This window comes from Aulonocara sp. 'chitande type north' Nkhata Bay, linkage group LG11, assembly GCF_057382095.1.
Source record: "Aulonocara sp. 'chitande type north' Nkhata Bay isolate Kocher_YH1m ecotype deep benthic linkage group LG11, A_spYH_male_GT1.1, whole genome shotgun sequence".
Classification (NCBI taxonomy): Eukaryota; Metazoa; Chordata; class Actinopteri; order Cichliformes; family Cichlidae; genus Aulonocara; species Aulonocara sp. 'chitande type north' Nkhata Bay.
Genome location: NC_141354.1, coordinates 2,832,879 through 2,860,290, shown reverse-complemented (window position 1 = coordinate 2,860,290; position 27,412 = coordinate 2,832,879). Strand labels below are relative to the sequence as shown.

The window sequence follows — 27,412 nt, the reverse complement described above, 5'->3', positions numbered from 1 at the left end:
CCTCTGTCTCTCTTCCACAGCATGTCTTTATCCTGTCTTCCTTCTCTCCCACCAACCGATCGCAGCAGATGGCCCCGCCCCTCCCTGAGCCTGGTTCTGTGGGAAGTTTCTTCCTGTTAAAAGGGAGTTTTTCCTTCCCACTGTCGCCAAAGTGCTTGCTGATAGGGGGTCATATGATTGTTGGGTTTGTCTCAGTATGTATTGTTGTAGGAGCTACCTTATAATATAAAGCACCTTGAGGCGACTGTTGTTGTGATTTGGCGCTGTGTAAATAAAATTGAATTGATTCCCTCAACGTCCGAATTAGATGTGATAAGAATGGCACTGTTGGTCAACCTTGGTCCCCCTCAGACAGCAGCTACTGTAATAAATAAAAGTGAATTGAATTCAACTGACCAAGTTCATTCAATTATGATAACCAAGGAAATGTGTGGCGGGTTCACTGGCAGATGTTCTTGATGTTACTGAAGAGGAGGATTTTAACCCCAAATGTGACTTTTCTTCTATACATAACCAAGTTGTTTTACTGCCTAAAACTACTAACCATCTAATCTAATGTTTAATCTAATGCTTACATCTAACCAATCAGAGGCTGGAAAGACCGAGTGAAAGATGAAAACCATATACAGATCCTTTGTCACAGATAGTACAAAAAAACAGGTGCAGCTATTGTGATGTCAAGTATTAGTTAGTGAAGTCCCCTTTTGACAGCTTGTGACTATTTGTTCCTGATACTGGAAACAAGTGCAATAGGTGTATTACTGCATTCCTACATGCCCATCCTCAGTGGGTCTATAGCAGGGGTGTCCAACTCCAGTCCTCGAGAGCTACTGTCTTGCAGCTTTAAGATGCATCCCAACTCCAACACAGCTGAATCAAATGGTTGGATTACCTCTTCAGCATGCCATCAAGTTTGGCAAAGGCCTGGTAACAAGCCATTATTTTGATTCAGGTGTGTTGGAACAAGGATGCATCTGAAAGCTGCAGGACAGTAGCTCTCGAGGACTGGCGTTGGACAGTCCTCGAGAGCTGGTCTATAGGATGGGTACCCCTCCCTATGCCTGGTTTCTTCCTATTAAAAGGGAGTTTTTCCTTTCCACTGTCACCAGGTGGTTGCTCATATGGGGTCATCTGATTGTTGGGGTTCTCTCTGTATTATTGTAGAGATAACAGATGAGTTTGACAGTGCGCCCCACCCTGGGGCGCACTGCGCCCCAGGGTGGCTGTGGCTACAATGTAGCTGCCATCACCAGTGTGTGAATGTGTGTGTGAATGGGTGGATGACTGGTTGTGTAAAGCGCTTTGGGGTCCTTAGGGACTAGAAAAGCGCTATACAAATACAGCCTATTTACCATTTTTATTTTATAATGTGAGTCAACTGTAATTTGGCACTATGTAAATATAATTGAACTGAATGCACTATATGGCAGGCTGGGAATGAGTATGTTGTGATTATTTTACGTTTACGTGATTATTTTTGCAATGTTGTGCATGACTGTTTGCTAAGATTAAGACTGGATGTTCTCATGAGCCTGGAGCCAGCGTTGGAGGGTTTCACAGTGCCACAGTCCGCTTAAGGATATTGTAAATAAAGCTGTACCTGAATGTTCAAGTAATCGGATGTTGGTTCATTGGGTAGGAACTGTTTGGGTTGCAATAATAGGATTTGCATGTTTATTTGTAATGGAAAAAATCATTAACAAATGTGATATTAACTAAAGGCTGGCTCACTACCTTTACCCAAAGCTTACACAGGATGCTAATATAAGCTTTACCAACAGCCAAATCTGAGGTTTTGGCCTGAGAGCGGAGCTGTTACTAACCCAATATCATCATGTTTTTATAGGTGTGAGTTTAAAAAAAACAACCTAATGCTTGAGGTTTTAATTTCAAGATCAAGGAGCATGGCAGCACTGTGCTTTGACACTAAAGAACAGGTTTTAGATGTGTCCTTGATCCAACACAGCTGATTTAAATGCCAAGTGACCTCCTCAACATGTTTTGAAGTTCTCCAGATTCCTGGTAATGAGCTAATCGTGTGATTCAGGTGTGTTGACCCAGGGTAAGATCTAAAACCTAATGCTTGAGGTTTTAATTTCAAGATCAAGGAGCATGGCAGCACTGTGCTTTGACACTTAAGAACTGGCTTCACACCCTCCTTCCCACATGTTTATGCTTCTAAAGCAACCGGTTAAGTTCTGGGAAATTGTGGTCTCTGTTAAATATTAACACACTACACTGGCAAAAAACCCAAGATGATGAACTAATCCATATTTAACCAAAATTACACATTGCCTAACCTGATAATCACACAGAATTTATTTATAATACCATTAATATAATATGTTCAATTCATTCACATAAGTAAGGCAGATAAACAAAGTTAAATATATTGTATAAGCAAGTCAAATATATTTTTGGCACTACTCTATGAGTATAAGCAGCTGTGTGGCTCCATTGTTGGATTTGCCACCTGCCCCTGAGTATAATCAAACATTTGTGTCTGGAACCAGAACTCGTCTTTTCCTGAACTCAGGTGAGCAGCAGAAGCATCGGCAGCGACGAGAACATGTGGGATGCAGGATGCAAACCCCAGTGTGACATCAAAGTCCCACTCTTTATACGGTGATGTTCCTCCATGTGGCCTCCATCTCTAAATTTGGGCTGTCTAATAAGTGCACTGGTTATTTTGGAAAACATTGCTCTGTTAATAAGATCTGAAGGCTCATAGAAGCCTTTGAAGTCTGCCTTGTGGCCACTGATTGACATCTTTGATTGACAGTTGGCTCGCCTGCTGCTCTCCGCCTCCTCAACTCAAATCGAGTCAGACATGTGGAGCTTCTGTTCTAAGACATCACATATAACGTTTGTGGTTAAGCATTTACTCTCAGAAGACAGTAACAAGACATGTAGTTACGATAACTTTTCTGTTAGCACAATGTAGCTAAAGCAGCTAGCTCAAGCATCGATCACCTGATGTCTAAGCTAGCGGTCTGGGTTAAAACACCAAATGTGAACAGCATGGCATCACTGACGTCTGCTTAGTTTCATAGCTCCATGTAGTGACACCAGCCACATCACTGTTCACGGGGATAGGGTTAGGTCCAACTCATGCTAATATCATGCAAGGCGTGCAAGGCAATGCTCTATGCAACTTAGAATAGAATAGAATAGAATAGCCTTTATTGTCATTGTACAGAGTACAACGAAATTGGAGTGCCACTCCCTCGGTGCAAGTTTCAATAATAAATATAAATGTAAAATATAAAAAGTACAAAAAAACTATCGTAAGTACTCAAACAATAGTATGTACGATATATACAGGATAGCAGCATTAATATAATGACAGTATAAATAGCAGCATAATATAATGGCAGTGACGTATGGTATCGGTTCAATTGTTTTTGTGCTTATTTACTACGGTGATAGCTCTGGGAAAGAAGCTATCCCTGAATCTGTTTGTCCTGGTTTTATGTGACCTGTACCGTTGGCCTGACGGTAATAGTTCAAACAGTTGATTGCTGGGGTGAGAGTGGTCCTTGATGATATTGCCAGCTCTGCTGAGGTACCGGGAGTTTGCAGTGACCTCCAGGCTGGGCAGAGAGCAGCCAGTGATCTTCTGGGCTTATTTAGAATGGCCAGATTTGAAACATCTGAAAAGTTGTCTCTCCTTCTGCTGACAACAACTTTGAAATAAGAAGCTACAGTCTAGGTCAGGCTTGGCCAACTCCAGGCCTCGAGGGTTGGTGTCCTGCAGGTTTTAGATCTTACCCTGGGTCAACACACCTGAAGCACACGATTAGCTCATTACCAGGAATCTGGAGAACTTCAAAACATGTTGAGGAGGTCACTTGGCATTTAAATCAGCTGTGTTGGATCAAGGACACATCTAAAACCTGTTCTTTAGTGTCAAAGCACAGTGCTGCCATGCTCCTTGATCTTGAAATTAAAACCTCAAGCATTAGGTTGTTTTTTTTAAACTCACACCTATAAAAACATGATGATATTGGGTTAGTAACAGCTCCGCTCTCAGGCCAAAACCTCAGATTTGGCTGTTGGTAAAGCTTATATTAGCATCCTGTGTAAGCTTTGGGTAAAGGTAGTGAGCCAGCCTTTAGTTAATATCACATTTGTTAATGATTTTTTCCATTACAAATAAACATGCAAATCCTATTATTGCAACCCAAACAGTTCCTACCCAATGAACCAACATCCGATTACTTGAACATTCAGGTACAGCTTTATTTACAATATCCTTAAGCGGACTGTGGCACTGTGAAAACATGAAAACATGTTGAGGACGTCACTTGGCATTTAAATCAGCTGCGTTGGATCAAGGACACATCTAAAACCTGCAGGACACCGGCACTCGAGGCCTGGAGGTTGAACGTCTGGTGTCCTGGTGCAGCCACAACAACCTGGTGCTGAATGCCCAGAAGACAGTGGAGATTATTGTGGACTTCAGGAAGCACACAGCCCCACTCCCCCCCATCATCCTGACTGACACCCCCATCACCTCTGTGGACTCATTCCGCTTCCTGGGTACCACCATCACCCAGGACCTGAAGTGGGAGCCCACCATCACCTCCGTCATCAAGAAAGCCCAGCAGAGGATGTACTTCCTGAGGCAGCTGAAGAAATTCAACCTGCCAACACGGACGATGATGCAATTCTACACTGCAATCATCGAGTCCATCCTCACCTCCTCCATCACCGTGTGGTACGCTGGAGCCACTATCAGGGACAAACAGAGACTGCAGCGTGTTGTGCGCTCTGCTGAGAAGGTGATTGGCTGCAGACTCCCATCTTTGCAGGACCTGTACACCTCCAGGACATTGCGGCGTGCAGCCCGGATCTCAGCTGACCCTTCTCACCCTGGACACAGTCTGTTTGACCTGCTCCCCTCAGGCAGGAGGCTCCGGTCCATTCGCACCAGAACCTCTCGCCATAAGAACAGTTTCTTCCCCTCTGCTGTTGGACACATGAACAATAACCATATGACTGTTCCCACCACTAACACATGACCCTACGCTGTGTCACTGCATCATTCCATGTTTGGCACTGATCACCACCTGCACTCATGTATATATCTTTCAACGTAGCACTCTTAATTCTTATTCTCATGTATATATCTCATGTATATCTCATGCACATATCTTTCCACGTAGCACTTTTAATTCTTATCCCTACTTTTATTTTTTTCCATGTCTATTTAAGTGCTATTTATGACAGCATGTTTGCACTGAAGCACCGCAACAATTTCCTAATGTTGTAAACCTGCTCAACATTTGGCAATAAACCCCATTCTGATTCTGATTCTGATTCTGAGTTGGACACCCCTGCTTTAGGTGAAGACGAAAATGAAAATTCCAGATAAAGAGTACATATAAACTACCTTATTCGTAAACAAATCAGTGGCAACCTCATCAGTATTAAGAGATTCAGGGGTAGCTGTGCTCAAGGTGTTCTCAGGTTGTGTGCCTACCAGTTCAGACAGCTGATGAAGTAATGCAGTAAAATGATAACTTAATTTCAGACATTATTTCAGAAGAAGCAAGTTAATTACAGAGAGGAAGTTTTTGAGTTTTTGTTGTTACTAGTGACGGCCCCGATCCTAGCCCTTATAACTCTAACCCCTAACCTTTGGTGTTTGTCAGAGAACAGACACGTGCAAAACTATTCAGTAAAATGGTCCAGCTGTGACAGTCTTTTCCTCTCACACGGCCATGAGAGTGGTGCACTTTAAGTCATTTCTTGTTTTTCCAAACACTGCACATATGTCGTGGCTCTGCCTGTAACAGGGTACGTTTAAAAAAAGCCATACCTGAAGAGGGCTTCTGTCTAACACAAATAATGTGTGACTTTATGTATGTGGTAATAAAGGCTCACGCTGCTCTGTACTATCAATCAAAATGCTTCGTATCCATCATAACACAAGTAGGTCACACTGACTGGCTCATATGACAAGATTATAAATAAAACAGCAAAATAACTGCCATTATTGGTGAGATGGTTAGAAGCTAGACGCGGGAAGATGATACAGCATTTGGCTATTCATGTCAACCGACCTCCTCGTCTTTACACTAGCTGCTGGTGTTTAACACGGCAGTGGGGTAGTGAGCAAAGAGTTAGCGATGAAGAGTCGGGCTGTGCGCTCTAATCTTTCATTAAAAGAAGCTGAGCTGCTTGAAGGCATAGCATGTGAAAAATGCTAACTATTCTCGGTCTGGATCAGGAAGTCAGCTAAGCAAATAAACTGAGTAACAACATAACAGCATAATCAGATTACTGTAGATGGCGATAAAAACCAGTGCGGCTTTGTGAGGATGATGTTTTTTCTGAACAGGAGAGAGACGTGATGTCCTGCTGATGGCGGGCACACAGCTGCAACTGGGTAAATGTGACAAAGGGTTAAAAAACTGCCAAACACTCCTGGTGCCGGGCTTCCCAACAGCCCAGGCTTTACTGGGAATGGGAGAAAGGTTGGAGGCGGGTGTGCGGCGTGAGGAATGGGGGTAAGTAGTGGAGAACGAAGGCTGGACCTCGCTATGCTCCACTGGGACAAAGTGGGCTCCACCTCCCCCACACCTACACAGCCACTCCCCTTTCTCTCTCCCTCACTCTTTGGCGCTCAGAGTGCTGGGGCTTTAAGTCCGTCTCCCAGGTTACGCACACAGCTGTTGACAGCCCCGCCCCCCCACACACACACACTCACACACACACAGTCTCTCTCTTAATAACAGGCCCTGCAGTGCAGAAAGCGTAGGGCCTTGTTAGCCAACAACCAGGCATGAAATCACTGCTCCGTACTCCCACTACGATGAGTCAATCTATACCTCCTGTTTGTCTTTGTTCACGCTTATGTGTGTGTATCTCTGTGAGTGTGTCCTGAAGATGAGTGTGCTCGCTGGTTTTTCCTTCGGGCCATGCAGAGCTCTATCTTTGACTGGGCTGGCTGTCTTTTGTTTAGACTCCTCTACAGCTCCGTTCTGACACAGACCTCATGCTGTGCATCCTAACCACAATATCAGAGGATTAAGTTAACTTTGCCGACTTTGAATGAGAAGCTCTTTATTCGGTAAATTTCCATACACCTGTTCCCTGTGTGCATTTTAAGTTTGCAGCTCGAAAATGTCTGGAATGTGAAAGTATCCATATCTTCACATAAATATTCTCTCTTTAACCCCTGTTGCTGAGCGGTAAAGTTAGCTTATTTATGGCTCTCCTATCTAAGAGAACACGAGTTCAAAACAGAGATTGTTGTTTTCGTTTTAATAAACTGAAGTTTATTACTAAACTGCAGACTGACATCTGGTTACAAATGATCACTAGGTATTAGAAATGCTAATGCTAACGCTAGCTAAGCCACAATAGGCTGGAGGCAGATCTGTGCCAACATTTACATATAGGGGATGATCTCAAGATGTCTCTATGAGTCTGGGTAGTGTGCTCAGCAACCATATGAATAAGAGCTGTATAATTTATATAGGCTGTAATATGAGTATGCATATTAAAATAACATCAAATGCTTTATTAAAACTGATACTGGTCTCTAAAATCGTAGCAACTTAAGAAAAATTGCAGAAAAAATTCAGGCCACCAACACAACACCAAAGACTGGCCACTCAGAGGAAAGCCAGATGTACAAAAAAATTAATGATAAAAACAATCCACGCTAATTTACTATCAATGCCGAGAGAAGAGATGAAAACTCATCTGTTATAAAAGCCAGATTTAATAAACATTTTGATGATCACAGCACGACGACAGGCAAAGCAACGGCATCCACTGTAAATAACAGGCCAGTCATCATTCACGTATGGTTTTAGGTTAGAGAACAACATTTACTCTTCACCACTTCTGATACTCTGTGTAGTGTTTCATCGAGTCACATGCATCACATTGCTAGCTTCCCAAACATTAGCTTCCTCTTTGTTGCCTTGGTCATTTGAACTGTAGTTACAGATGTTGATGATCTACAATGCTAGATTTAGCGTTACAGATGTTCTTTAAGCAGTCTCTTTAAGAAATGCATATCCAGTTTTACAGCCTATATAATTTATACATCTCTTATTCATATGGTTGCTGAGCACGCTACCCAAACTCATAGTGCCATCTCGATATCGTCCCCTATAGAGCAGGGCGATATGGCCAAAAATATTTATCACGATATATATTTGAAAATTTGCGATAACGATATAACCGACGATATAATTGATGCGAGACAAAATACAACTCCACAACATTACTAGCGCAAAAAGACAACCTTCCATTTATTTTCACTTAAACAAGAAGCTGGTTTTTATGTACATTAAAGCTTTATAAAAATGTAACAGTACAAATGCAAATTCCTTGCTGAAAGTTTAACCAAAAGGCATTTCCAGTAGAAATGGGCTGACATATCCTGAGCATAACCATGTATAATATCCACTGAAGTTAAAAAGAGGTGCTTTGCAACATTAAACTGCAGTGTGCAGTACGCATTTTTCGGACCATAAGGTGCACGGGATTATAAGGCACATTAAGCGAAACAAAGCAGTCAGATAAATCAAACTTTATTAAACTCATTCTTCTTGCTTCCTCCACTTCTGTACCATTGATTCATTAATGTTGAATTCTCTGGCAGCTGCTCTATTCCCATGTTGTTGCAGTATATTAATGACTAACCTCGTATTGTGGATGGATTATCTCAGTTGTTCTCCTGACTGAAGTTTGGTCCGTTTACAGTATCCTGCCATGCGATTGCATTTGTCTCTAACCATGAGGAACCTTCACGTTAACTTTTATAAGTGGAAAAGTGTTAGTGTTCGTCCTCCAGCTTCACTGTTTATGTTATGTTAACATAGCTGTGTCGCTAGCGATCACGTAGCACATCATTATATACCAGCTAGCCCAACTTCAGTAACCCTACAAACGTCACTGCTGTTTAGTTTCCTGTCTTCATTTATGTTGGAAGTGATAGCAGAGCTGTACGTTTGATTTTTTTCAGAAATCTCTCAGTCAGAACATGCTATATCATGCTTAGGTAACTAGCGAAACTAGCGAGCTAACTTCCGCTAGCTTCCTGCTAACGTCTAACTCCGTTAAATGTAATAACTTTTGTTTTCATGGATGCCTGGAAGTTAAACTTTATAGTTACACCTCGTAAAGCAGCAATGCTGATCGTTTTATTAAAGATGAAAGAATTTAGACAGTTTTTAACTCTAAGTGATGCTGCAGTGTTGTTTGACCTGAAGCATACGGAGTTTAGGACCCAGATTACTCCCAGATTTAAGGGCATCTTAGTCCGACGGCCGCTTGCATGTTCTGCAAAAAAATGTGCTTTGTTGTGTATCTGACGGACAAACACCAAACCAGTTCCACATCACGGAAGTTGCACCATTTTTACAAACCAATTCTGGATCATCTGTTTCACTCAACAATCGGCCATGTGCGTATGAAAACAAAGGCACTGCGCATGCGCGTTTTACTCCCATTCTATCGCGATATTTCATTTTCCTATCGTTGCCTAACATTATACCGGTATTACCGTGAACGGTATAATATGGCCCAGCCCTAGTCCCCTATATATAATGACATTTTCTTCTGTGGGTGCTTGCCTGTTTATGAGTGCAGTATCCACAGTTTTCCAGGTCCACTTTTAAAAACGTACATAAAAAAATCAGTTAAAAAAACACTGAAACACAACAAATCACCAATTTCCACCATCTTGTTTTAAAGACATTGCTGTGAGGAGGTTATTGCTAACAGTCTTTGGCTCCTGTTGGTTGGAAACAGTGTTACTTTAATTGAAAGGAAGGTTGTGAATAGGAAATGAATTACTGCTGTACCATGTGTGAAAGTAAATAAAAAAATGAAAATGAAATAAAAAATAACGGTGAAACTCTGGACTGATGATGATGATTATATTCGAGATTTCCTGGTTTGTGCTTCAGATATAACCATTTTGCAATGCCCAAGGTAGAACCACCTTTTGACCATCACATTTTTTTTCTCATTGGTGGAAACAGTTCAAATCTTGGTTCACGCACCAGAACAGAAACAACTCTGCTTTGGTAATAATGAGGTAAGCATGTAACTGTTTTTACCTCGATAGCGGAATAATCTTTGAAAATTCTCAAAAAACTGTCTCCAGCCTTGACAGTGGTCGGTTGGAAGGTGTACTGCAGGCACGTGTTTGGTGTGTGTAGTTGGGGGCAGGCCAAGAGTTCACCTCTGTTAGCCGTGGATGCCAAAAACCCTTTACTCATGAAAGTAGCATGAATACAACTACGATTAAGATGGAAACCTGCACGGAGGGTTGTGGGCACATACTGAGTAATCCGCAGATTCACAGGCTCTTACACTGTACAGAAACAAACATGCCGATATATTATCCAAATGCAAATATCAATACTCCAAAACACCAAAACATCCTGCTCTATTCTCCATTTTTACCAGAGGAATTCTTTACAAAGCCAGCACTTGCTGCAGTGAAGCTCTGTGCCGCCCGTACTCTCTCCCAGTAATCACAAGGTTCGGGGCTGCGGCATTATGCTAACTTCTACTGGCAAAAAAGGGAGGGACCAAGGGGCTGCTTTGATAAGTCGAGCATGGAGAACGTGAATGAGGCAGCGACAGGCGAGGCAAAACACACATTCATTCCCCTCACAATGCCAAGCAGCACTTTTAATTAAACCTTATCCAACACGATGAATAATGCAACAGCTTCCTTGCAATCCTCCGTCTTCTTTCTGTAGCTCACCGTGCTGTGTTCAACCATTTCACCCAGTCACATGCATACATTAGGCAGAGGAATGGTGCAGAAGAAAGGATAAGCTCTTTCAAAATGACAAAATGTTTCATAGTTTTGCCAACAGGGGGAAGAAGTGCAAAGCATAAATACGCAGGAAGGATTCTGGAATGTATAAAGCCTAAAAAGTGTAGCTCTGCTGTTTTGTTGCTTTGTTTAGAACATGTCAGAACTGACAGAGTGGGAACTATGTCTTGCAAAGTTTACACATGTTAGCGTTCAAAGGCGCTCACACTCTCAAGTCAAAAGCAGGTATAACTTTATAACCCAGTTCAGCCTCTGGTAGAAGAGCAAAGGGCTCAGTATGAAGCTCACCGAGACAAAGTCCAACATAACATGTTCTCCGTGGGAGAGAGATGGCCTCACCGCATCAGACAAGACTGGCCGCTGAGAAACACATCACCCCCCCCCCCCCCCTCCTTTTCTTTTAAACTCATGGACACACTCCTAAAGGGATAGAGAGAGGGGTGAGTGGGGGTTGGGAGGGGATTGGGGTGGTGGGTGGGGGTGGTGGGTTGGGAGGGGGCTGTCGGTCAAAGAGAAAGGCAGCAAAAAGGATATTCAGTGCATTGAGGAGTGAAAGGATTGTATGGGAGAGTGAACCCATTACAGGGCAGACTGGCTGGGGCATGGGAAGACATGGAGAGGGCCACGGGGAGGTGCTGGCTTCTATTTAGCCCAGAAAGAATCAGGCAGAGGGAGTCTTTGCCAGGAAAACTCTGGCCTCAGACACTGTACTAAACCCACGCAGACCACAGGGCTGCTTAACAGAAAGCTGCAGTATAGAACATATTTGAATCCATCATGGTAGCAATTAGCATAGTCTATGTGACTATGACTCTATGTGTTAATATATAGTACACTATTTCGCACTTGGCTTCTTTGGTGCCCTGAAACTTTTTTTCCTCATAAATCTCAGAGATATGTTGTAACAACACTGCGACTGACAGGGCAGTTAAGCTGGATGGATTCCTTAAGATGCTCACAGATTATACAGATTGGCTCAACTTTCAAGTTAAGTAGAGGAGACCTGACCCAACAACACAATCTGAGACCTACAGTCCAAACGCTTGTGGAGCAGAGCTTGATTCCACGATAGATACTTTCCCCAACGGACAGAACTGCGTGGGCTCTCATGGAGGTCATGGTAGGCACGCTTGCCCAAATAGGTAATATGGACCACAAACACCCAATGACTGCAACCACCCGTAGCACAGACACACCTATGATTATCTTGTTCTCAAGTCATCACATTCTCAAGATTTTGATAAAACTTACTCTAAGCTCGTGGTCAAGGCCACTGACATTCAAATTCATCCAGGTTTTTAGTAAATACACCTGCAATATCAATTTGAAGCTCCTATAGATTCCCACCTCATTCCCACCTGCTGTGGTGACGATAACTTCAAATCTAATGACTGTCATTTATATTTTTTCACAAAGTCATTTTAGTTTTCTTCAAAACATGGTGTTAGGGTTAGAGTTACTATGTATCTATGATGACTTGGTCCCAAAACAGGGTTAAACCATTTTAGACACACTGAAAATATTACATTCTCTTGAAACATATTCTTTGAACAACCCATTTTATTAGACATTAGTGTCACTACACAGGAATTTATTGGGGTGCAGAGTGCAGAGGCCGATTTCTTAGAACTCTGGGAAATGAAATCAAAACCATCTGCATGACTACACATGACTAAGGCCAAGGAGGAAAACAAAGAATGAGGTTTTGCAATAAAGGTGAGCTGATCCTTTCAGTCTGGCTTGCATGAGGACACATAATGTAGAATCATATCAAAACAGACAGCAATAAATAACATGCTTGTTACATTTAGGTTATTAACGTTAAAGGTTATATTAACAATGTCCATCACAACTATCAGTGTTAATGTTTTGGCTCAGTTGTTGCTGAGCAAGTCTGCAGAGAGCAACAAGTTCCCCATAAACTTGCAGTAAAAAGAGAGCATGAAGGTCATGAAACTGTAAATAAACAAGAAATTTAAAAATGATGTGGTTTTTTGCATCAAATTAAACCACTCTCACTTCCAATTCTGCTATCTTTAAGCTGCCTTTCCCTGCCCACCTTTGCTGCTGCCCATATGCAAGCTGTTTTGCAACCCACCTCCAACTCAACTCCTCCTATCACCTTGTCTCCCCACCTTATGCTTTTCATATGCATATGCAAGTGGAAGGCTGAGGAGGCCTCGGAATCAAACTTATTGCCAAATATAATACAAATTTCCTGCAGACGGAGATACCAATGTTCTTTCGATTATAGCCTGAAATGACATCTTGACAAACAGCAGTAGTTAGTCTAAAGTTTCCTAAAGTATCTCAAAATCATTTATGAGGCAAGCTAGTGATTACAATGGAGAGATTTCAAGAAGAAGGAGAGCAGAGCGATGAGGGAGGAATGCGTTCCTTCCTTTTGGAAGGAATGTGTTGCAGCAGCAGAGCCAGCCAGACACAGCGTGCGTTATACCAGCCAGCACCACAGCGCTGCACGGCCACGATAAAACTCTGCAATGTCAGGCTGCTCCTGGAGCCGATAGTTAGGCGCCCATGCTGGGAGGCGGGTTTGGGTAAGAACATGTTACACTGAAAGGGCAACTCGAGGCCAGCGCTGAATGCCATGGTCCTTTGGAGTAAACAGAGGACGGCAAGTAGCTGATGGAAACGTGCACTGGTTCACATTATTTATTTTGCTTAAAGCTTCTTGAGGTCGACCAGACACGTGGCCTTAATGATTAAAAACATGCCTTTCACAGATCCAAAGTTTAATTTTCATCAACATGTCAGAAAGTGAAGGCTGACCGATCCTGCCAGCAGAATAGGTACACTTATCTCACTGCGGGGGCAGGTCAACTCGATGCAACTTCAAAAGGCTCTTAATAATCATAATATTTCCTTACAGTTTCTCTAAACAGGCCGAATGGCAGGGAAACTTTCCTCCCGCTTCTCCCTTAACACTCCCCCCTTCCATGCGCCGGCATTCATTTCTTGCCGCTCTCTTCCCCTGCAGTGTGGGCTCACGTATACTGGGCCCAGTGTTTCCAAGCCATTTGCTCATATACAGGGCTGCAGTGTGCTGTTAACATGGAGACTCCCCTGCGAGTGTATAATTTGTGAGTCGTGTCCAATTCGAATCAAGTCAGTCTCCTGCTGACTTCCTGCCTCGGTTCAGTGGGAAAAACGCTCCGGTGCTGTCCAGCACTCACAAGACCCTCATACTAGAGCCAGCAACCAGCAAGACACATTGAAGAATGACTCTGCTTTTTTTTTCGACTAAAGCGCCAATTTCTTTGTGCTGAAATGTCATTACATGTGTCCATTTTATACCAAAGTATGCCTAAACTTTTTCAGAGCTCCCCACACATTTTTATTCACGTCAGAGTGGAAAAGAAAAATGAGTCCATCACGGGAAAGTCCCAACTGCAAATTCAGAGTAATAAAACATGTATAGTTATGCTGAATCAGAAATAAAATAAAATAAGCCCTGAAATTTGATTCAAGGCTGTTGAAACATAAACTACAGCAATGAGCAAGTTAGCTTGCTGATGAGGACTGTGGCACAGTTGAAAGCCTTAAGCTACATAAAAATGCTATGAGCTACAGTGCAGTTTGTATGCAATAACCTCAGACCACAGGAGCAAAGTTAACCCTCAGAGGTCTAAGTTATCATAAAGCTCTGAACTATAACTTTATGTTTCAACAAAAAGCACAACCTTTTTGAAAATAATATGAACCGTTTTCGATAAGTGACAGAATGACTATTTTCTTTGTTGCCTGATTGTTTAGTAATACTAAAAAAAGATCCCCAAAAGTAGACATTCCAATAGGATAGGCTTGATGCTTAATGCTAATGCTAAAGTACAGCTGTTGTATCTGTTTGCATAGTTAACTGTCTACGCAGTCTGAGGAGAGGGGTTTCAACCTATGCAAATGTGCTCCCGTTGAGTCCTCCAGAAAGCTTGAAGTGGACGACCCTACACATTGGTCCAACGCTGACTTAACACCTGTTTGTACTGAACACTGTGACACTTTCTTTTAGATCTCACAAGGTCACCTGTTCCAAGGAACATCAATTGTGCTACCATAAATGCATCATTCTCACATGCATTTACCTGACATGTGACCTGACGCCCCAACAATAACCACACATATGTAATTTCTGTTTGTATTACATTGTTATCCCGAGTCTTGGCAATCAGGCAACAAAGAAAACAACAACTCGGCAGCTTGCAAAAGGTTTAAATTGAAAAGTTGATATGTTGCAAGGCCAAAGGCAGCGGGACAGGCCAGAAGCCTCACCAGGAAATGGCCCCTCATTTTCCCCCTACATTAAGAAACAGCCTGAAATGTAGAGTGTCCCAGTAATGAAATCCAAGTATTACTATTTTGAAATATATTTTGAGATCCAGGAAACTGCAACTGAACTTTGATTCAGTGATATTTCTGCATGTATCAGCCTTGAATGGAAGCTTTGGCAAACTGATATTAGATGTCTTTATTTCCTTTGTTTTTATGGACTGATTCACACAATCTTTTTACACTCCTTGTACCAAACAAGACATCTGATATATGTTTATAATATTAGCTTATATGAACCCAAGTTGCTGAACTGTGTAAAATTTTGAAGCAATGAAGAAAAACGATACCATAGACTCTTTAAGACAAGGCCAATCAATACTTGGCAAGTGGTTTGTTCAGTATTTCGGAGAGGTTTCCACAGCTCGTCTGTGGTTTTAGTGTCTCAGTGGCTTCTCTTTCTTCATGTAATTCGAGATTGAGGCCCTGAAGCTCTGATCGGGGCTCGGTGAGGCCGACTGTTCCAGGGCTCTCTGTTCTTCTTCTGTGTGAAGTTCCTAAGAACTCTGCCCCCTACTTTTCTACTTTGGCTAACATAGTTCATGTCTGATTATGTGCCTCAACCCTCAAAAGCACAGCGTTCAGTCGAAGCCACTGGACAAAAGCTTTACTGACCACAAAATACTTCCTCTCCAAGCTGCTTTTAAATATTTCCAGTTTTGGGAAATAGATGATGGACAAGTTTTGGAGGGAAAATCACATTTGTGCAAAAAATGTTCTTTGGACAACCAGCATAGACTTGCTCATAATCCTCATGTGTGCATGCATGTGGATATGCATTTCAGTCTGTATGAACAAAGTGATGGCCAAAGTTTGGAATTTGAATTCTGCATGTTCCAGAAGTAAATTAAGGCTATATTTCCCATTTCAAATTGTTAACTGTCATGTGCAATAAATTCTTTTCGTACAATGTACAAAAACACCTGATGAGTGCTCCAAGGTATGGCACCAGTGCAAAGCTAAAAACACAACATGTTTTGGGTCGCTGAGGTTTGTTACTTCAAGCATTTCGTCAAGACATCGAGTGAATTATAAATTCAATAGCGGGCAAACAGAGGCAAATTTAGTTTTAAAGCAATTCTTGATTACAGTATCTGTATACTTGTAAAATCTTGTAGTGAAATATGAAACTGGAAAGAAAATATCTGGCAACTTGATACATAACTTGTGGATTTACGTTTAACCACAAACTTTTATTAAGCAAGCTGAAAGTAGCTCCCTGTTCTGAAAAGTGAAGTCAGTGCTAAACTGCTTTATACCTGCAATCTCTATGACGGCTGCAGGAGGTGACTTCTTCTTGTAAATTATGACTAGTATCATTAGTATCCAAAAATAATGATGAAGCAGTGTATCTTTAGGCCTGTCAAGTTGCAAACCACCAAGAAATTAGCCAGTTACTAAACAAAAGGTGACACCATGACAACCAGCATCTTTTCTAAACTTAACCAGAAAGCTTCTGAGGCCTAAATCAGACTATAGGCATAAGTCTCGATTCAAACTCGGGACTTGATGGTTGACGGTTGAGTGCTTCAAATAGCTGTCATTAACCCCAGTAACCTCCTTTATAAATATTACACTTTATTTCAAATGGATATGATAATACCCAAATAGCAAAACCAGACCAGATTGCCTGTTTGAAGATGCCAGACCATGTTTAGTGTCAGATCACGTCTGGGTTTAATGCAAAGAGAGTATAAAGATGGTCCTGTTATGAACCTGGAGATGAGGTATGTTTTTGTATTGAAACTGGACCAGAGCTGGTTCTGGCCGGGGAAAGGGCTGTAACTCTGTTACACTCCCTAAATTAAATTTTAGTATGTTTTTGGTGTTATTCTTTGATGAGTGCAATATTTACAGACCCTCACTAGCTTGAAGTTCCACTTTAGGTTTGTAGTGAATGCCATGCACCCAACTGAACTGAAGCCAACAGTCATAAACTCTACAAACCGGAGTCATTCCAAATAAACGAACTGACTAAATTCTGATGACAAAAACTGATTATTTCCACTCAGAAAGTGTGCCACTGTAATCAAAGGTTGTGATGAAAAGACAGAGGCAACTTACAAAAAGTATGCGCATAAAAATTTGTGTAGTTCCTGTTTGTATGAGTCTGAGCTCAGCTCATTATTCCGCGGTGTTTCAAATGGCAGACTGACAAAGTTAAATTCATTAGCATGCTTTATTTGACTCTAATTCGCTCAGCTGAGACGAGCAGCTCCAGATCTGCTGCTGTAGAAGAGCTGTTGGCTTCACCACATAAGAAGGAATTGCTTTTTCTTTTCTTTTTGGAGAGGCAAAAAAGGAAGGAGGTACATGTGCAACGCTCATTAGGAGAAGCCATATGGTCGGGGGAAGAGGAGGAGACGGGGAAAAAAACTGAGACATGGAAAGATGCACCTTTTTTTGCTGAAATGAAAAGGGTACTTCTTTGGTGCCTCTGCAAAACATTCATTAAACTTCTGTCCTATTATTTTGACATATCAGGTTCTCATTTGTTGTTGAAAAAAGAAAGGTGAATATGTGCTAAAATGCAGTTTTTGAATCTAAAAAGCGATTGGATATGATCAAAGAGTGTAATTACACCAGCAGAACATACATTAATACACATTATTAAATTCATTTAGTAATGTTTGTTTACAGAGACGTAATAGGTGCAAAAATCGATGCAAAATATATATGTACAGTGTACGGTATTAGTATTATGTCCCTATTGGCTAATGATTGATATCATCATGATACATTTCTGCGATAATGGTGGCATGTGATGGCACCGTTTTTCTCTCTCTACCTAAATAGCCAGCTCTTTCTCTTTCTCTTTACAATTCTTGACATGAAGTCAAGTGACATGATATTTGGATGCAAACGACAATGTGACATTTAAAGTCCCTGCATCCCAGTGTCATTTCTAAAATGTTGCCAATAAAAAGGCAGGAGGATATCAAGCATAAAGATAAAAGACATTTTATGAAAGTTTGACCTCATCTGACATCGAAGAAGACGTCAGAAGTAACGTGATATTTAAAATCCCTCATATTTCATTCCACTCATGCCTATATGTTGTCAGTGCAAACAACGGCAGTAAGAGACATGGTTTTGAAGAGCTCCATATCGCACAACACTTCTAAGAACCATAACGTGGACGGAAGCCAAATTTTGGTCAGTTGTTAACATGATCCTACTCTATCCTTCTCTACACCCCTTCATTTTCTGTCAACACTCACCCAATAAATAAAAAAATGAATAAATCAACTCAGCCAAAATGTTGATGTTGAAGCTTCAAAATATGAAGCCCAAGTTTTATAGCTAGTCTGGGTAACTTAATGGACACTATAACATAACAATTCAATTCAACTTTATTTACACAGCGCTAAATCACAACAACAGTCGCCTCAAGGTGCTTTATATTGCACAGTAGACCCTACAATAATACATACAGAGAAAAACCCAACAATCATATGAGCCCCTATGAGCAAGCACTTTGGCAACAGTGGGAAGGAAAAACTCCCTTTTAACAGGAAGAAACCTCCCACAGAACCAGGCTCAGGGAGGGGCGGGGCCATCTGCTGTGACTGTTGGGGTGAGAGAAGGAAGACAGGATGAAGACATGCTGTGGAAGAGCATAACAACAGACTGAACATATGCTCTAGTCTATTATAAAAGGATAACAGTGCCCAACAACCATAGCCTCTGCACATCTGTCTTGCACATGAATTGCACAAAAAGGGAGAAAGGATATTTAAACCTTTTTCTGTTTCTATTAAAAAACAGAAAAAACTCATCAGACAGGCTGATTACATGTATGCCTTACTGATCAACAACAAACCCACCAAAACCAACTTTTTGAACTTATCGTTAGGGTTAGGTTGACTACAGTCATACTGCTGGGGCACAGAGAACAAGGAGAACTGGTGAAGAAAACAGTGGATCTACAGTCTACACGAGGCGTCACCTGAATACAGATGCGTACCCCCCTCTGTACATACCCCTGGCTATGAGACGGATCCTCAGAAACCATCTACCAAGGGCAAAACAGAAAAAAGTGCTACATAAATATTCAGTAGCCTCAATTTCTCACGGTGTCATCAAAACCATCTTTGGTTGAAATGTTTGAAGTGATATTTACATGTACACACACCATTGTTTTTACCTCCAGCCGCACAGTGGTAAGATGGCAACATGAAGAAAACACAGGAGCGCCACACTTTGATTTAACTGCACGCAGTTATGATCAATCCTGAGAGACTGAAGAGCCTTGGGTTTAAGGACATGTTAACAGGTCATAAAAGCAGAGGGGAGATGGTATTATATGAAATCAACAGCACGGGGAAGTGAGTGCAAACACATTGGAACAAGTAGTGCAGAGCTGCAGAGCCTCCACAATGCTTTTTCCACGAGGAGAGGATGAAATGAAAGCCCACATTACTGGCAGGCATTGAACCTGTATGGTTATAAGAAGCAGTGGGAGACTAAAACTAGGCTGATTTGACTGAAGGCTCTCCATTTCTCAAGGCTATGCCTCTGGTTATCCTTCCTCCCCGCACCTCCTATTTCCCCCCCTCAGGCTCACAGCAGGAATACACTTTAAATCACTTTGTCCTCTACCTAGAAAAACTTTCTGACAGGTCGTTTTGTGGACAGCACAAATCTATTTCTTCCTGCTACAGAGCCAAAAATATTCTCTTTCTGTCCTGTTGACTTTGTACGTTTTGGACAGTGATGGCTTTAGTAGACAGACATCATGGTAGGATCACACCAGGGGACAAATAGTGCTTTTACTTTCAAGTGAAATGTCTGTACATCTATGAAGGTTTCCTGCATTTTTATCCTCTTCCCCAAAATAGGCACGCGGCACGGTCTCGGAGATGATACCTTAGGCTAGAGCGAGCGTGTGTGTGTATGCAGTGAGATAAATAGCTGGCACCTCTACATTTTGGACACTAAAGTCCGGCTTTGCCTGCAGCTGTTATCTTCAAAGTGACACAGTGATGCTCCAGGGCCAGAGTGTCCTGTCGCCGACCTGTGATGGCTCACCGCACAGACGCAGCGTACAAAGACTGCTGCGTTGTGTGAAGTCTGGCCAGGTGACCGGCAGAAGAGCAGAGAACAGCACTCATCAACACGACTTCAATTGTCCAGCACATCTCAGCGATATGAATGAACCCTTACATGTGGTTATACTGGTTATTCCTTTAGTTCAGCACTGAGCTGTAATGACATTGATTGCCACGACTTCTGGTTTTCTGCAGTTTTCCACTGAACCTCCCACAGACACTGCATATCTGAGATACAGGTAGTAGGAACTAAATGCAAGAACTTTTGTTTCTTTTGGTCCGCTTGTCTTCATTTCAGAGGTCTCCCTGTGACGATGACTAAACACCGACACAGAGGTGGAAACATTTCTTTATGACTTATGACTTCCGTGTCTGGGATTCCGCTCTGATCCGAGGTAAATATCATCAGAGTGTGAGGGCGATGCCAACCTCTGTGCACCTACCAGTTGTTGTCACCACCCAGATGAGAATTTATATTGCACCAACCACACAGCTGACTTCTAAAAGGCATAACAGGACTGACTACTCAGACGTCTGTGCGAGTGTCTACAGCGCAGCATAATCAACTGTACTGTGAAAAAACTAAATAAGTGGTATTTTTAGTGCTGTCAATAGGTTAAAAAAATTAATTAATTAATCTCACAATTTTCTGTAATTAATCACAATTACTTGATCGATAGCCTGGTTGCAATTAGATTTTTTCAACGTTATATTTAAGCTTGTAACTGACATTCATGGAATATAATGAAGCAAATGGAGAATAAACACAAAGAATGTTCAATGCTTAAATTCAGAGAGAATTTGAATAGTTTTCTTCAATCTTTTAGCACAGCTTCTCTCCTGTGAAATACAACTTTTTTAAAAACCTATATACTAATAGGTAAGTATACACTAATATATAATATGTGATAATAATTTGATATTTTAAGCTGGAAGTGCTTCGGTGAAAAGAAAATTCCTTCTTGCACAATGTGCAAAATACTTTATGTTGGTCGACTGTTCTGTCTTGTTATTTTTTTAATACTCAAATGTGCGTTTATCATCTTCCACACTGAGCTGATTGGTTCAGCTGCTCGATACCAGATCAGCTCCCCATTGGCACATGTGCGAAGGTAACTCTACTTGGATAAACTGCCCGAAATGCGTTGCAGAAACATTTCAGGGATTTTGAGTGATTCTGAACTCCAGATGCATTAAATGTGTTAAAAATTTTTAATTTAAAACTACTGATGCTGACAAGTCAGTTAGCCATTTGAAATCATTTGAGAAGCAGATCAGATGCAAGGTAACCTCAGCTTCTGCTATGAACTCGGATGTAGCTTCCGATTTGGAAAAACAGAAAAAATATAAAACCATTTACAATTTTTTGGGACAACGATGACGCCAATACGGCCTTTTAAAGAACTATTATAGTATTATTGTACCTTGATAAAAAGCCACAAGCTAAACGTTTGTTTAGCTTTAACTAAAAGCTCCACATTCAACCTCTTGTAGCACTTTTTTGGTCTCCACCAGTTGGAAAATGCAGCGGTTAAACTCTATTTTCATTTTTTCTCAGTTTGAACAGTAAGGTGCTGCTGCTCAGCTGTAAAACCAAAACAATGAGCTGAAAGACGCTGTGGGTCTCCAAGTATGATCCACCTATTTCGCATTACGTGCAGTTGTCGAGATAATTGTTGAGTAATGAAATGAATCAGCTTTAAATTCGATTAAATCATTCTATCTTAATGTGAAACTGGAACGACGCTACAAACCTCGGCTGATTTGTCTTCACAATAAGACCAACTAAGTTCTTGTTTGGACTGAGGCACCGAGCCGTTGAATTGACCTCTTTCATGTTGCTTTTCGCTCCCTGATTGAATCAATGTTTCATGCTTTGTTATGTATTCTGACTGTGCGCATGCTGCATCCAATTCTTCACATACCCTCGCCTAAAGTGAAGTGTGTTGAAGCTCAGAGACAGGGCAGCTGTCTCCCACTTGTTGGGACTCGGAGTTGAACTGTGTGGTCACCGAGCGGATTGATGGGGGGAGCCGTTGCCTACGCTCAGCTCCAAGTTGCATCAGCTAATCTCGTGAATAATGCAGAATCATGAATAAACATAGATGAATGTATTGCAGTACTGTAAAGGAGACCTTTCCCTTATTTCTTCTCTTCTCCACCCCGCCTCCATTTTTCTGCCCTTCTATCACTTTCAGCTTTTCTCCTTTCCCACAAAAACACCATTTCTTTCTTCCCTCCCTGCCAAAATCAAACACTCCCACTATTCCCCCATCCTCTGTCACTCTGTCTCCATCCTTTTCTTTTGCTCCCCGGCCATAGCAGTGACAGACATTGTAGAGCTGTAGCGCTGCTGTGTCTCAGTGCGGGCGAGTCGGGTCCGGCCTTCACTCTCAGCTCAATAGCTGCATGGGTTTCCTCAAAGGCAGCCATCCAGCACAAAGCCTGCCCACTGGGAATAGACCCACAAAAGAGAAAGGGGGCTGCTCGCCTTCTTTGCTCTGCTCCGTCTGAAGCGGCCTGCCTCCACCACCTCCTATAAATAATACAACGCTGCCTCAACAAAAAGAAATCCAGCCTTGCTCCCGCAAGCCACTGCTTCCATCTAGCCTTTATTCGCGCGATCGCGCTGCCCTTCCCCTGTCTCCCTTCTCCTCACCTCTTTTACCTCTGATTTTAGCAGAAAGGCTTTAGGAGCAGGTCCGTACATATTCACGTGCATATTACATTCAAGAATTTACGCTCATTCTTTGAGTACATCTCAGTATGCTGTGTGTGGTATAAGTGCAACATTAAGCAAAACTGAAACCATTATGTAAAATCCATTTAATTGTAGCCAACCTTAAAAAACTAAACAGCTGATGCTGTATATCTGTGTAAACAGAAGTGTTCTCACTCTCTCAGATACACAGTAGGTGTAATTGTAAAGAAAGTCATGCTTGTAAGGCTCCACTTCATATCACATTTAAATTCGCTGGATAAATTTTACTTTTATTCACACCCGTATCCAAACAGTTTTGGGTGCCGACACCCAGCCTTTGGCTTTTAGTATGCTAGCCTAGCCAAGAACAAACAGCCAAAAAGCAAAGTGTCCTAATCTACCTTTAGCGCTCTTTAACGGAGCGTCGTTATCTATCTGCAAACAGTTTTGCAAAGCCGGCGCGTCCGTGTGCCATGGAACCTGGAATGGATTTTTTATTCAATTAATCCTTTTGTTATATGCTTTGTGAGTCCCCCAAATGTAAGAATTTTAAAAAATTTTTTTTAACCAGAACCACTGTCATTCATTTACAATCACTAAACTTCAAAGTACTGACATCCTGCACTTTGCTCTCACAAACAGCAGTTTGGAAAGCCCAGAGCAGCACAGTGATACTCACAATCACCATTAAAAAGAATGACAGTAAACACTATCATATTCTATAGTGTGCAGCTGTTTAGTGCTATATTGTAGCGTTATACTGGTGCATGAGTTACATTTGAGGGGAAGCATAAAAAGCCGTGTGCATGTGTTGGTGTAATTTGTCAGCGTATTAATGGGAATGTGTGCACAGGGATTAGGCTGCTATCAGTGCAGCTCTCCCAGCCTGCCAGGCTTTAGGCCTGCTTGGACAAAGAGCCTGATTTCAATGTAAATGCAGCAGCTGAGAGGACACAGCGCTCTCGGTGGGGTGACTTCCACCCTCCACATGTGCACGCGCATGCACACACACAGCGAGAGAGAGAAAGCCATTAGCCCCAGATCAGGGCACACACACACAAAATCCCTAGAATAGTAAATACATCTACTTTGTATCAAACCTTTTTCGATGAAACGTCAAGAAATGAAACACTGGAGAAAGTTGGTGACGACTAGTTGAGGAGCTGCTGCGTCTGCTACATATATGCACCTGTCAGCAATTACAGATCTAATCTGGCCCACAGTGCACTGTTGTGGCCCTGTGTTGCTCCATCATTAGGCCAACTATTATCCCCATGCCTGGCCTCTGCACCTCTTATTACATGAAAATAGCGGCGCTTTATCTGAGCCCTGAAAGAGAACCCCCGTCTCTAAAGAATGGGACACCCTCTTCGCCCACTCAAAGCCATTCCTCCATCTATTACTGGATTCTCTGCTTTAGTGCAGGCGGCACAGATCTCATGGCTTCGGTGTTAAAAGAAAGGCCGTGGTGGTCGGCAGGATGCAGATCAGTGTCAGACAGAGAACTGTGCGAGGGAATAGCTGATGACTTTCATGTTGTTTGACATTTTTGTATTCTAATAGATAAACTTTTTCCATTACATCACTGTTTGATTTTCTTCTTGTATTTATGAGATAATCGGCTGATTAGTCTTATAAAAAAACCAAAGATGTACAAATATGATTCGACTCACTAATAGGAGCATGAGTGAAAAATAAATCCCACTGCAACATCAGCTCTTGGTAAAATCAATTATAAGAAATGATCCAACAACATTAGGCCCTTGCATGTGTCACATATACAACGAAGATACATACATATGTATATATATGGACAGATAAATATGCAGAATATATTAACAAAGCATGAACTGAGAGTAAACATCCAGGTTTTAGAAATGGTTTACTACTGTTTAGCTAGTTATCCTCTATAAGGCCACACTGTATGCACAAAAGAATAAACTGAAACCATATTTGATCATATAAAGACATGTAACTCTGATAAAACACGACCATAAGCACTTGTTCCACATGTCTTGTTAGAAAATATTAACTTCATAGCATATCCCCAAAGCAGCGGCGGCCTGTGGGATGCTGTGCATGCCTTACCCAAGCTACTTAGCTAACAGCGCATTCAAGCATTTCAGGTAAGACTACAGATTTTGTGTTTATGAGTGTTGACCTGTGTAGCGTGATTAAATATTATGTGTGATCAGAGGAACAGCAAGTCACAGATATTCAAAAAAATGCCGTAGCTAGCACGACAATCCCAGTAAAGTGTTGCAAACGTCAGTTGTGGTCAGAGAACAAGTGGCCGTGTTTGATTTGAGAACACACTACTCAAATTCACATGCGACACAAACAAGTACTACTTCACATACTACACAAGCAATATAGCGCATGAAAATATCCATATCATTAAAGTTTCACCTTCTGTCTGCATGTTCCATGTTATTCTTTTGAGAGTGTGTTACTTCATGCTGCTTCTGCTGCAGCATACTGTTTGCTAATGAGCGCGTACCTGTCAGGCAGTCGTGTGCAGGATGCTGCCTCAGGTCAGTGTTTGCTGCCAGAGGATGCCTTTCCATGACTGTTCCTTCGTGCACACACCTGTATGCTGTCCCCGCTCTCTATCTGCAGCTTGACATTTGGTACGGTGAAGATAGAAGACACTGCAGGGGGAAGAGGACGCGAGCGGATTAGAAGTATGTAGGCTGACAGCAAGAACATTTCCAAGTGAGTTGTTGAAGATAGAGATGCTTATTAAAAAGTGAATATTAGAATATTTATTTGCAGCAACAGTTTTCCCTGCTTTAATATTTGTGTCGGGAGGAACTGGATCTTTAAATTGCTTCGTGTGGCAAAGCTCATTTCAGTTTTAAAATGACCATTCCAGTGATAACACAATCAGTTCAGCAAATGACAGAAATATGTTCCACAATTAATGCCACTGGTTAGTTTGAGTTCATTTCTATACACTATGAGTTTCAACTTGCAGAGACTCGCAACCTCGCTAACAGAGCTAATGCCTTTTAAAACACACGTCCTCACTGGTCTTTAAGGTTTTAATAAATGTTGTAAAAAAATGACACAATTGTGTGAGTTGCGTTGAATGTGTGAAAGTTTTACTGTTGACTTTGGGATGGAGAAGTATAGACACTGCAGAAAGAAAATAAACCATTCTAAAATACCACAAGAGCCAGTAGCGCACCCATACCAATATCTTTAAATACTGGAAAAATGCTCTACTTCAGCCTGTCTTTGCAGTTGTCAGCGTAGCGTAATCTTCTAAACATCCAAGAACTCTCAAAAATGTTGAATATGTTTACTGATATACACTCTGTCATTTGTTGCGAACAACATAGCTCAACAATAATTGCAAAAACTGTCCTACACCCGGAAGAACCCAGGGTCCACTGCGCCTGCTTAAGGTCTGACAATGGGTCTGGATCCTGGTGCCCAACAGCAGTCAGGGTCCTGCTAGTCTAAGAACTTCTTCAAGTACTTGTATTCTCAGACCAGTCACCCACTGCCAAACCACTCATTCTGGTTGAGGTCGCAGGTAGCATAATCTTTTTCGCCAGACTCCTTCATTCTGTCACGTATGCTCAGTGTAAACTTGCTCTCATCTGTGAACAGAAGGGGCACAAGTCCCAGATCTGGGACCTCTCTGCATTGAATCATACCTGTTATTAATCTCTGTCTCTCTTCCACAGCATGTCTTTATCCTGTCTTCCTTCTCTCACCCCAACCGGTCGTAGCAGATGGCCCCGCCCCTCCCTGAGCCTGGTTCTGCCGGAGGTTTCTTCCTGTTAAAAGGGAGTTTTTCCTTCCCACTGTCGCCCAAGTGCTTGCTCATAGGGGCTCATATGATTGTTGGGTTTTTCTCTGTATCTATTATTGTAGGATCTACTGTACAATGTAAAGCGCCTTGAGGCGACTGTTGTTGTGATTTAGCACCATATAAATAAAATTGAATTGAACCTGCCACCCTCATGGAGTCTGTTTCTGACAGTGCACATGAGTAGCCTGTGGGGCTTATTTTGTGGGGCTTTAGCAGGTCATAGGATGCTGGCCTTCTATGGCCCTCTGCAGGTCTGTCTCCTGGTGTCTCCGCCACACTCTTGGGACTAGCGTGTTAGACGCAGCACACCCACTTGAGGTGTCATGGATGGATGTGCAGTCCTGGAACAACTGGACGACCTGTGCAACCTGAATTAGGTGCAAGCACGACCTCCTGCTATCAACAGTAACAGGACATGAACGGAATGCAAAGCTGGAGAGAGCAACGGTCTGTGGTCACTAGGGCTGCCACGATTAGTCGACTAGTCACGATTACGTCGACTATCAAAATCGTCGATGACTGATTTAATAGTCGACGCGCCGTTTGAAGCTTTGTAAGATCACAAAAGCCGCAGGAATAAGTAGCAGGATTTAAGAGTGTAATAACGGACTGACACAGAAGATGGCAGCACTGCATGTACAAGGATGCCAGCTGCCGTTAAACCCCGAAGAAGA

The 27,412-nt window shown here is 42.0% G+C and overlaps 1 protein-coding gene across 6 annotated transcripts in view; it reads right to left on the bottom strand.

Annotated features, from left to right (window-relative positions):
* cdk14 (cyclin dependent kinase 14) overlaps positions 1-27,412 on the bottom strand; it is a 238,337-nt gene that overhangs the window by 27,643 nt on the left and 183,282 nt on the right. For all 6 annotated transcript variants that reach the window (XM_086310192.1, XM_086310193.1, XM_086310194.1 and 3 more), the window contains one exon: positions 25,416-25,566. In XM_086310192.1, the coding sequence (XP_086166318.1) occupies positions 25,451-25,566 (116 nt within the window). In that variant the 3' untranslated portion in view covers positions 25,416-25,450. The remainder of the gene's footprint in view (positions 1-25,415; positions 25,567-27,412) is intronic.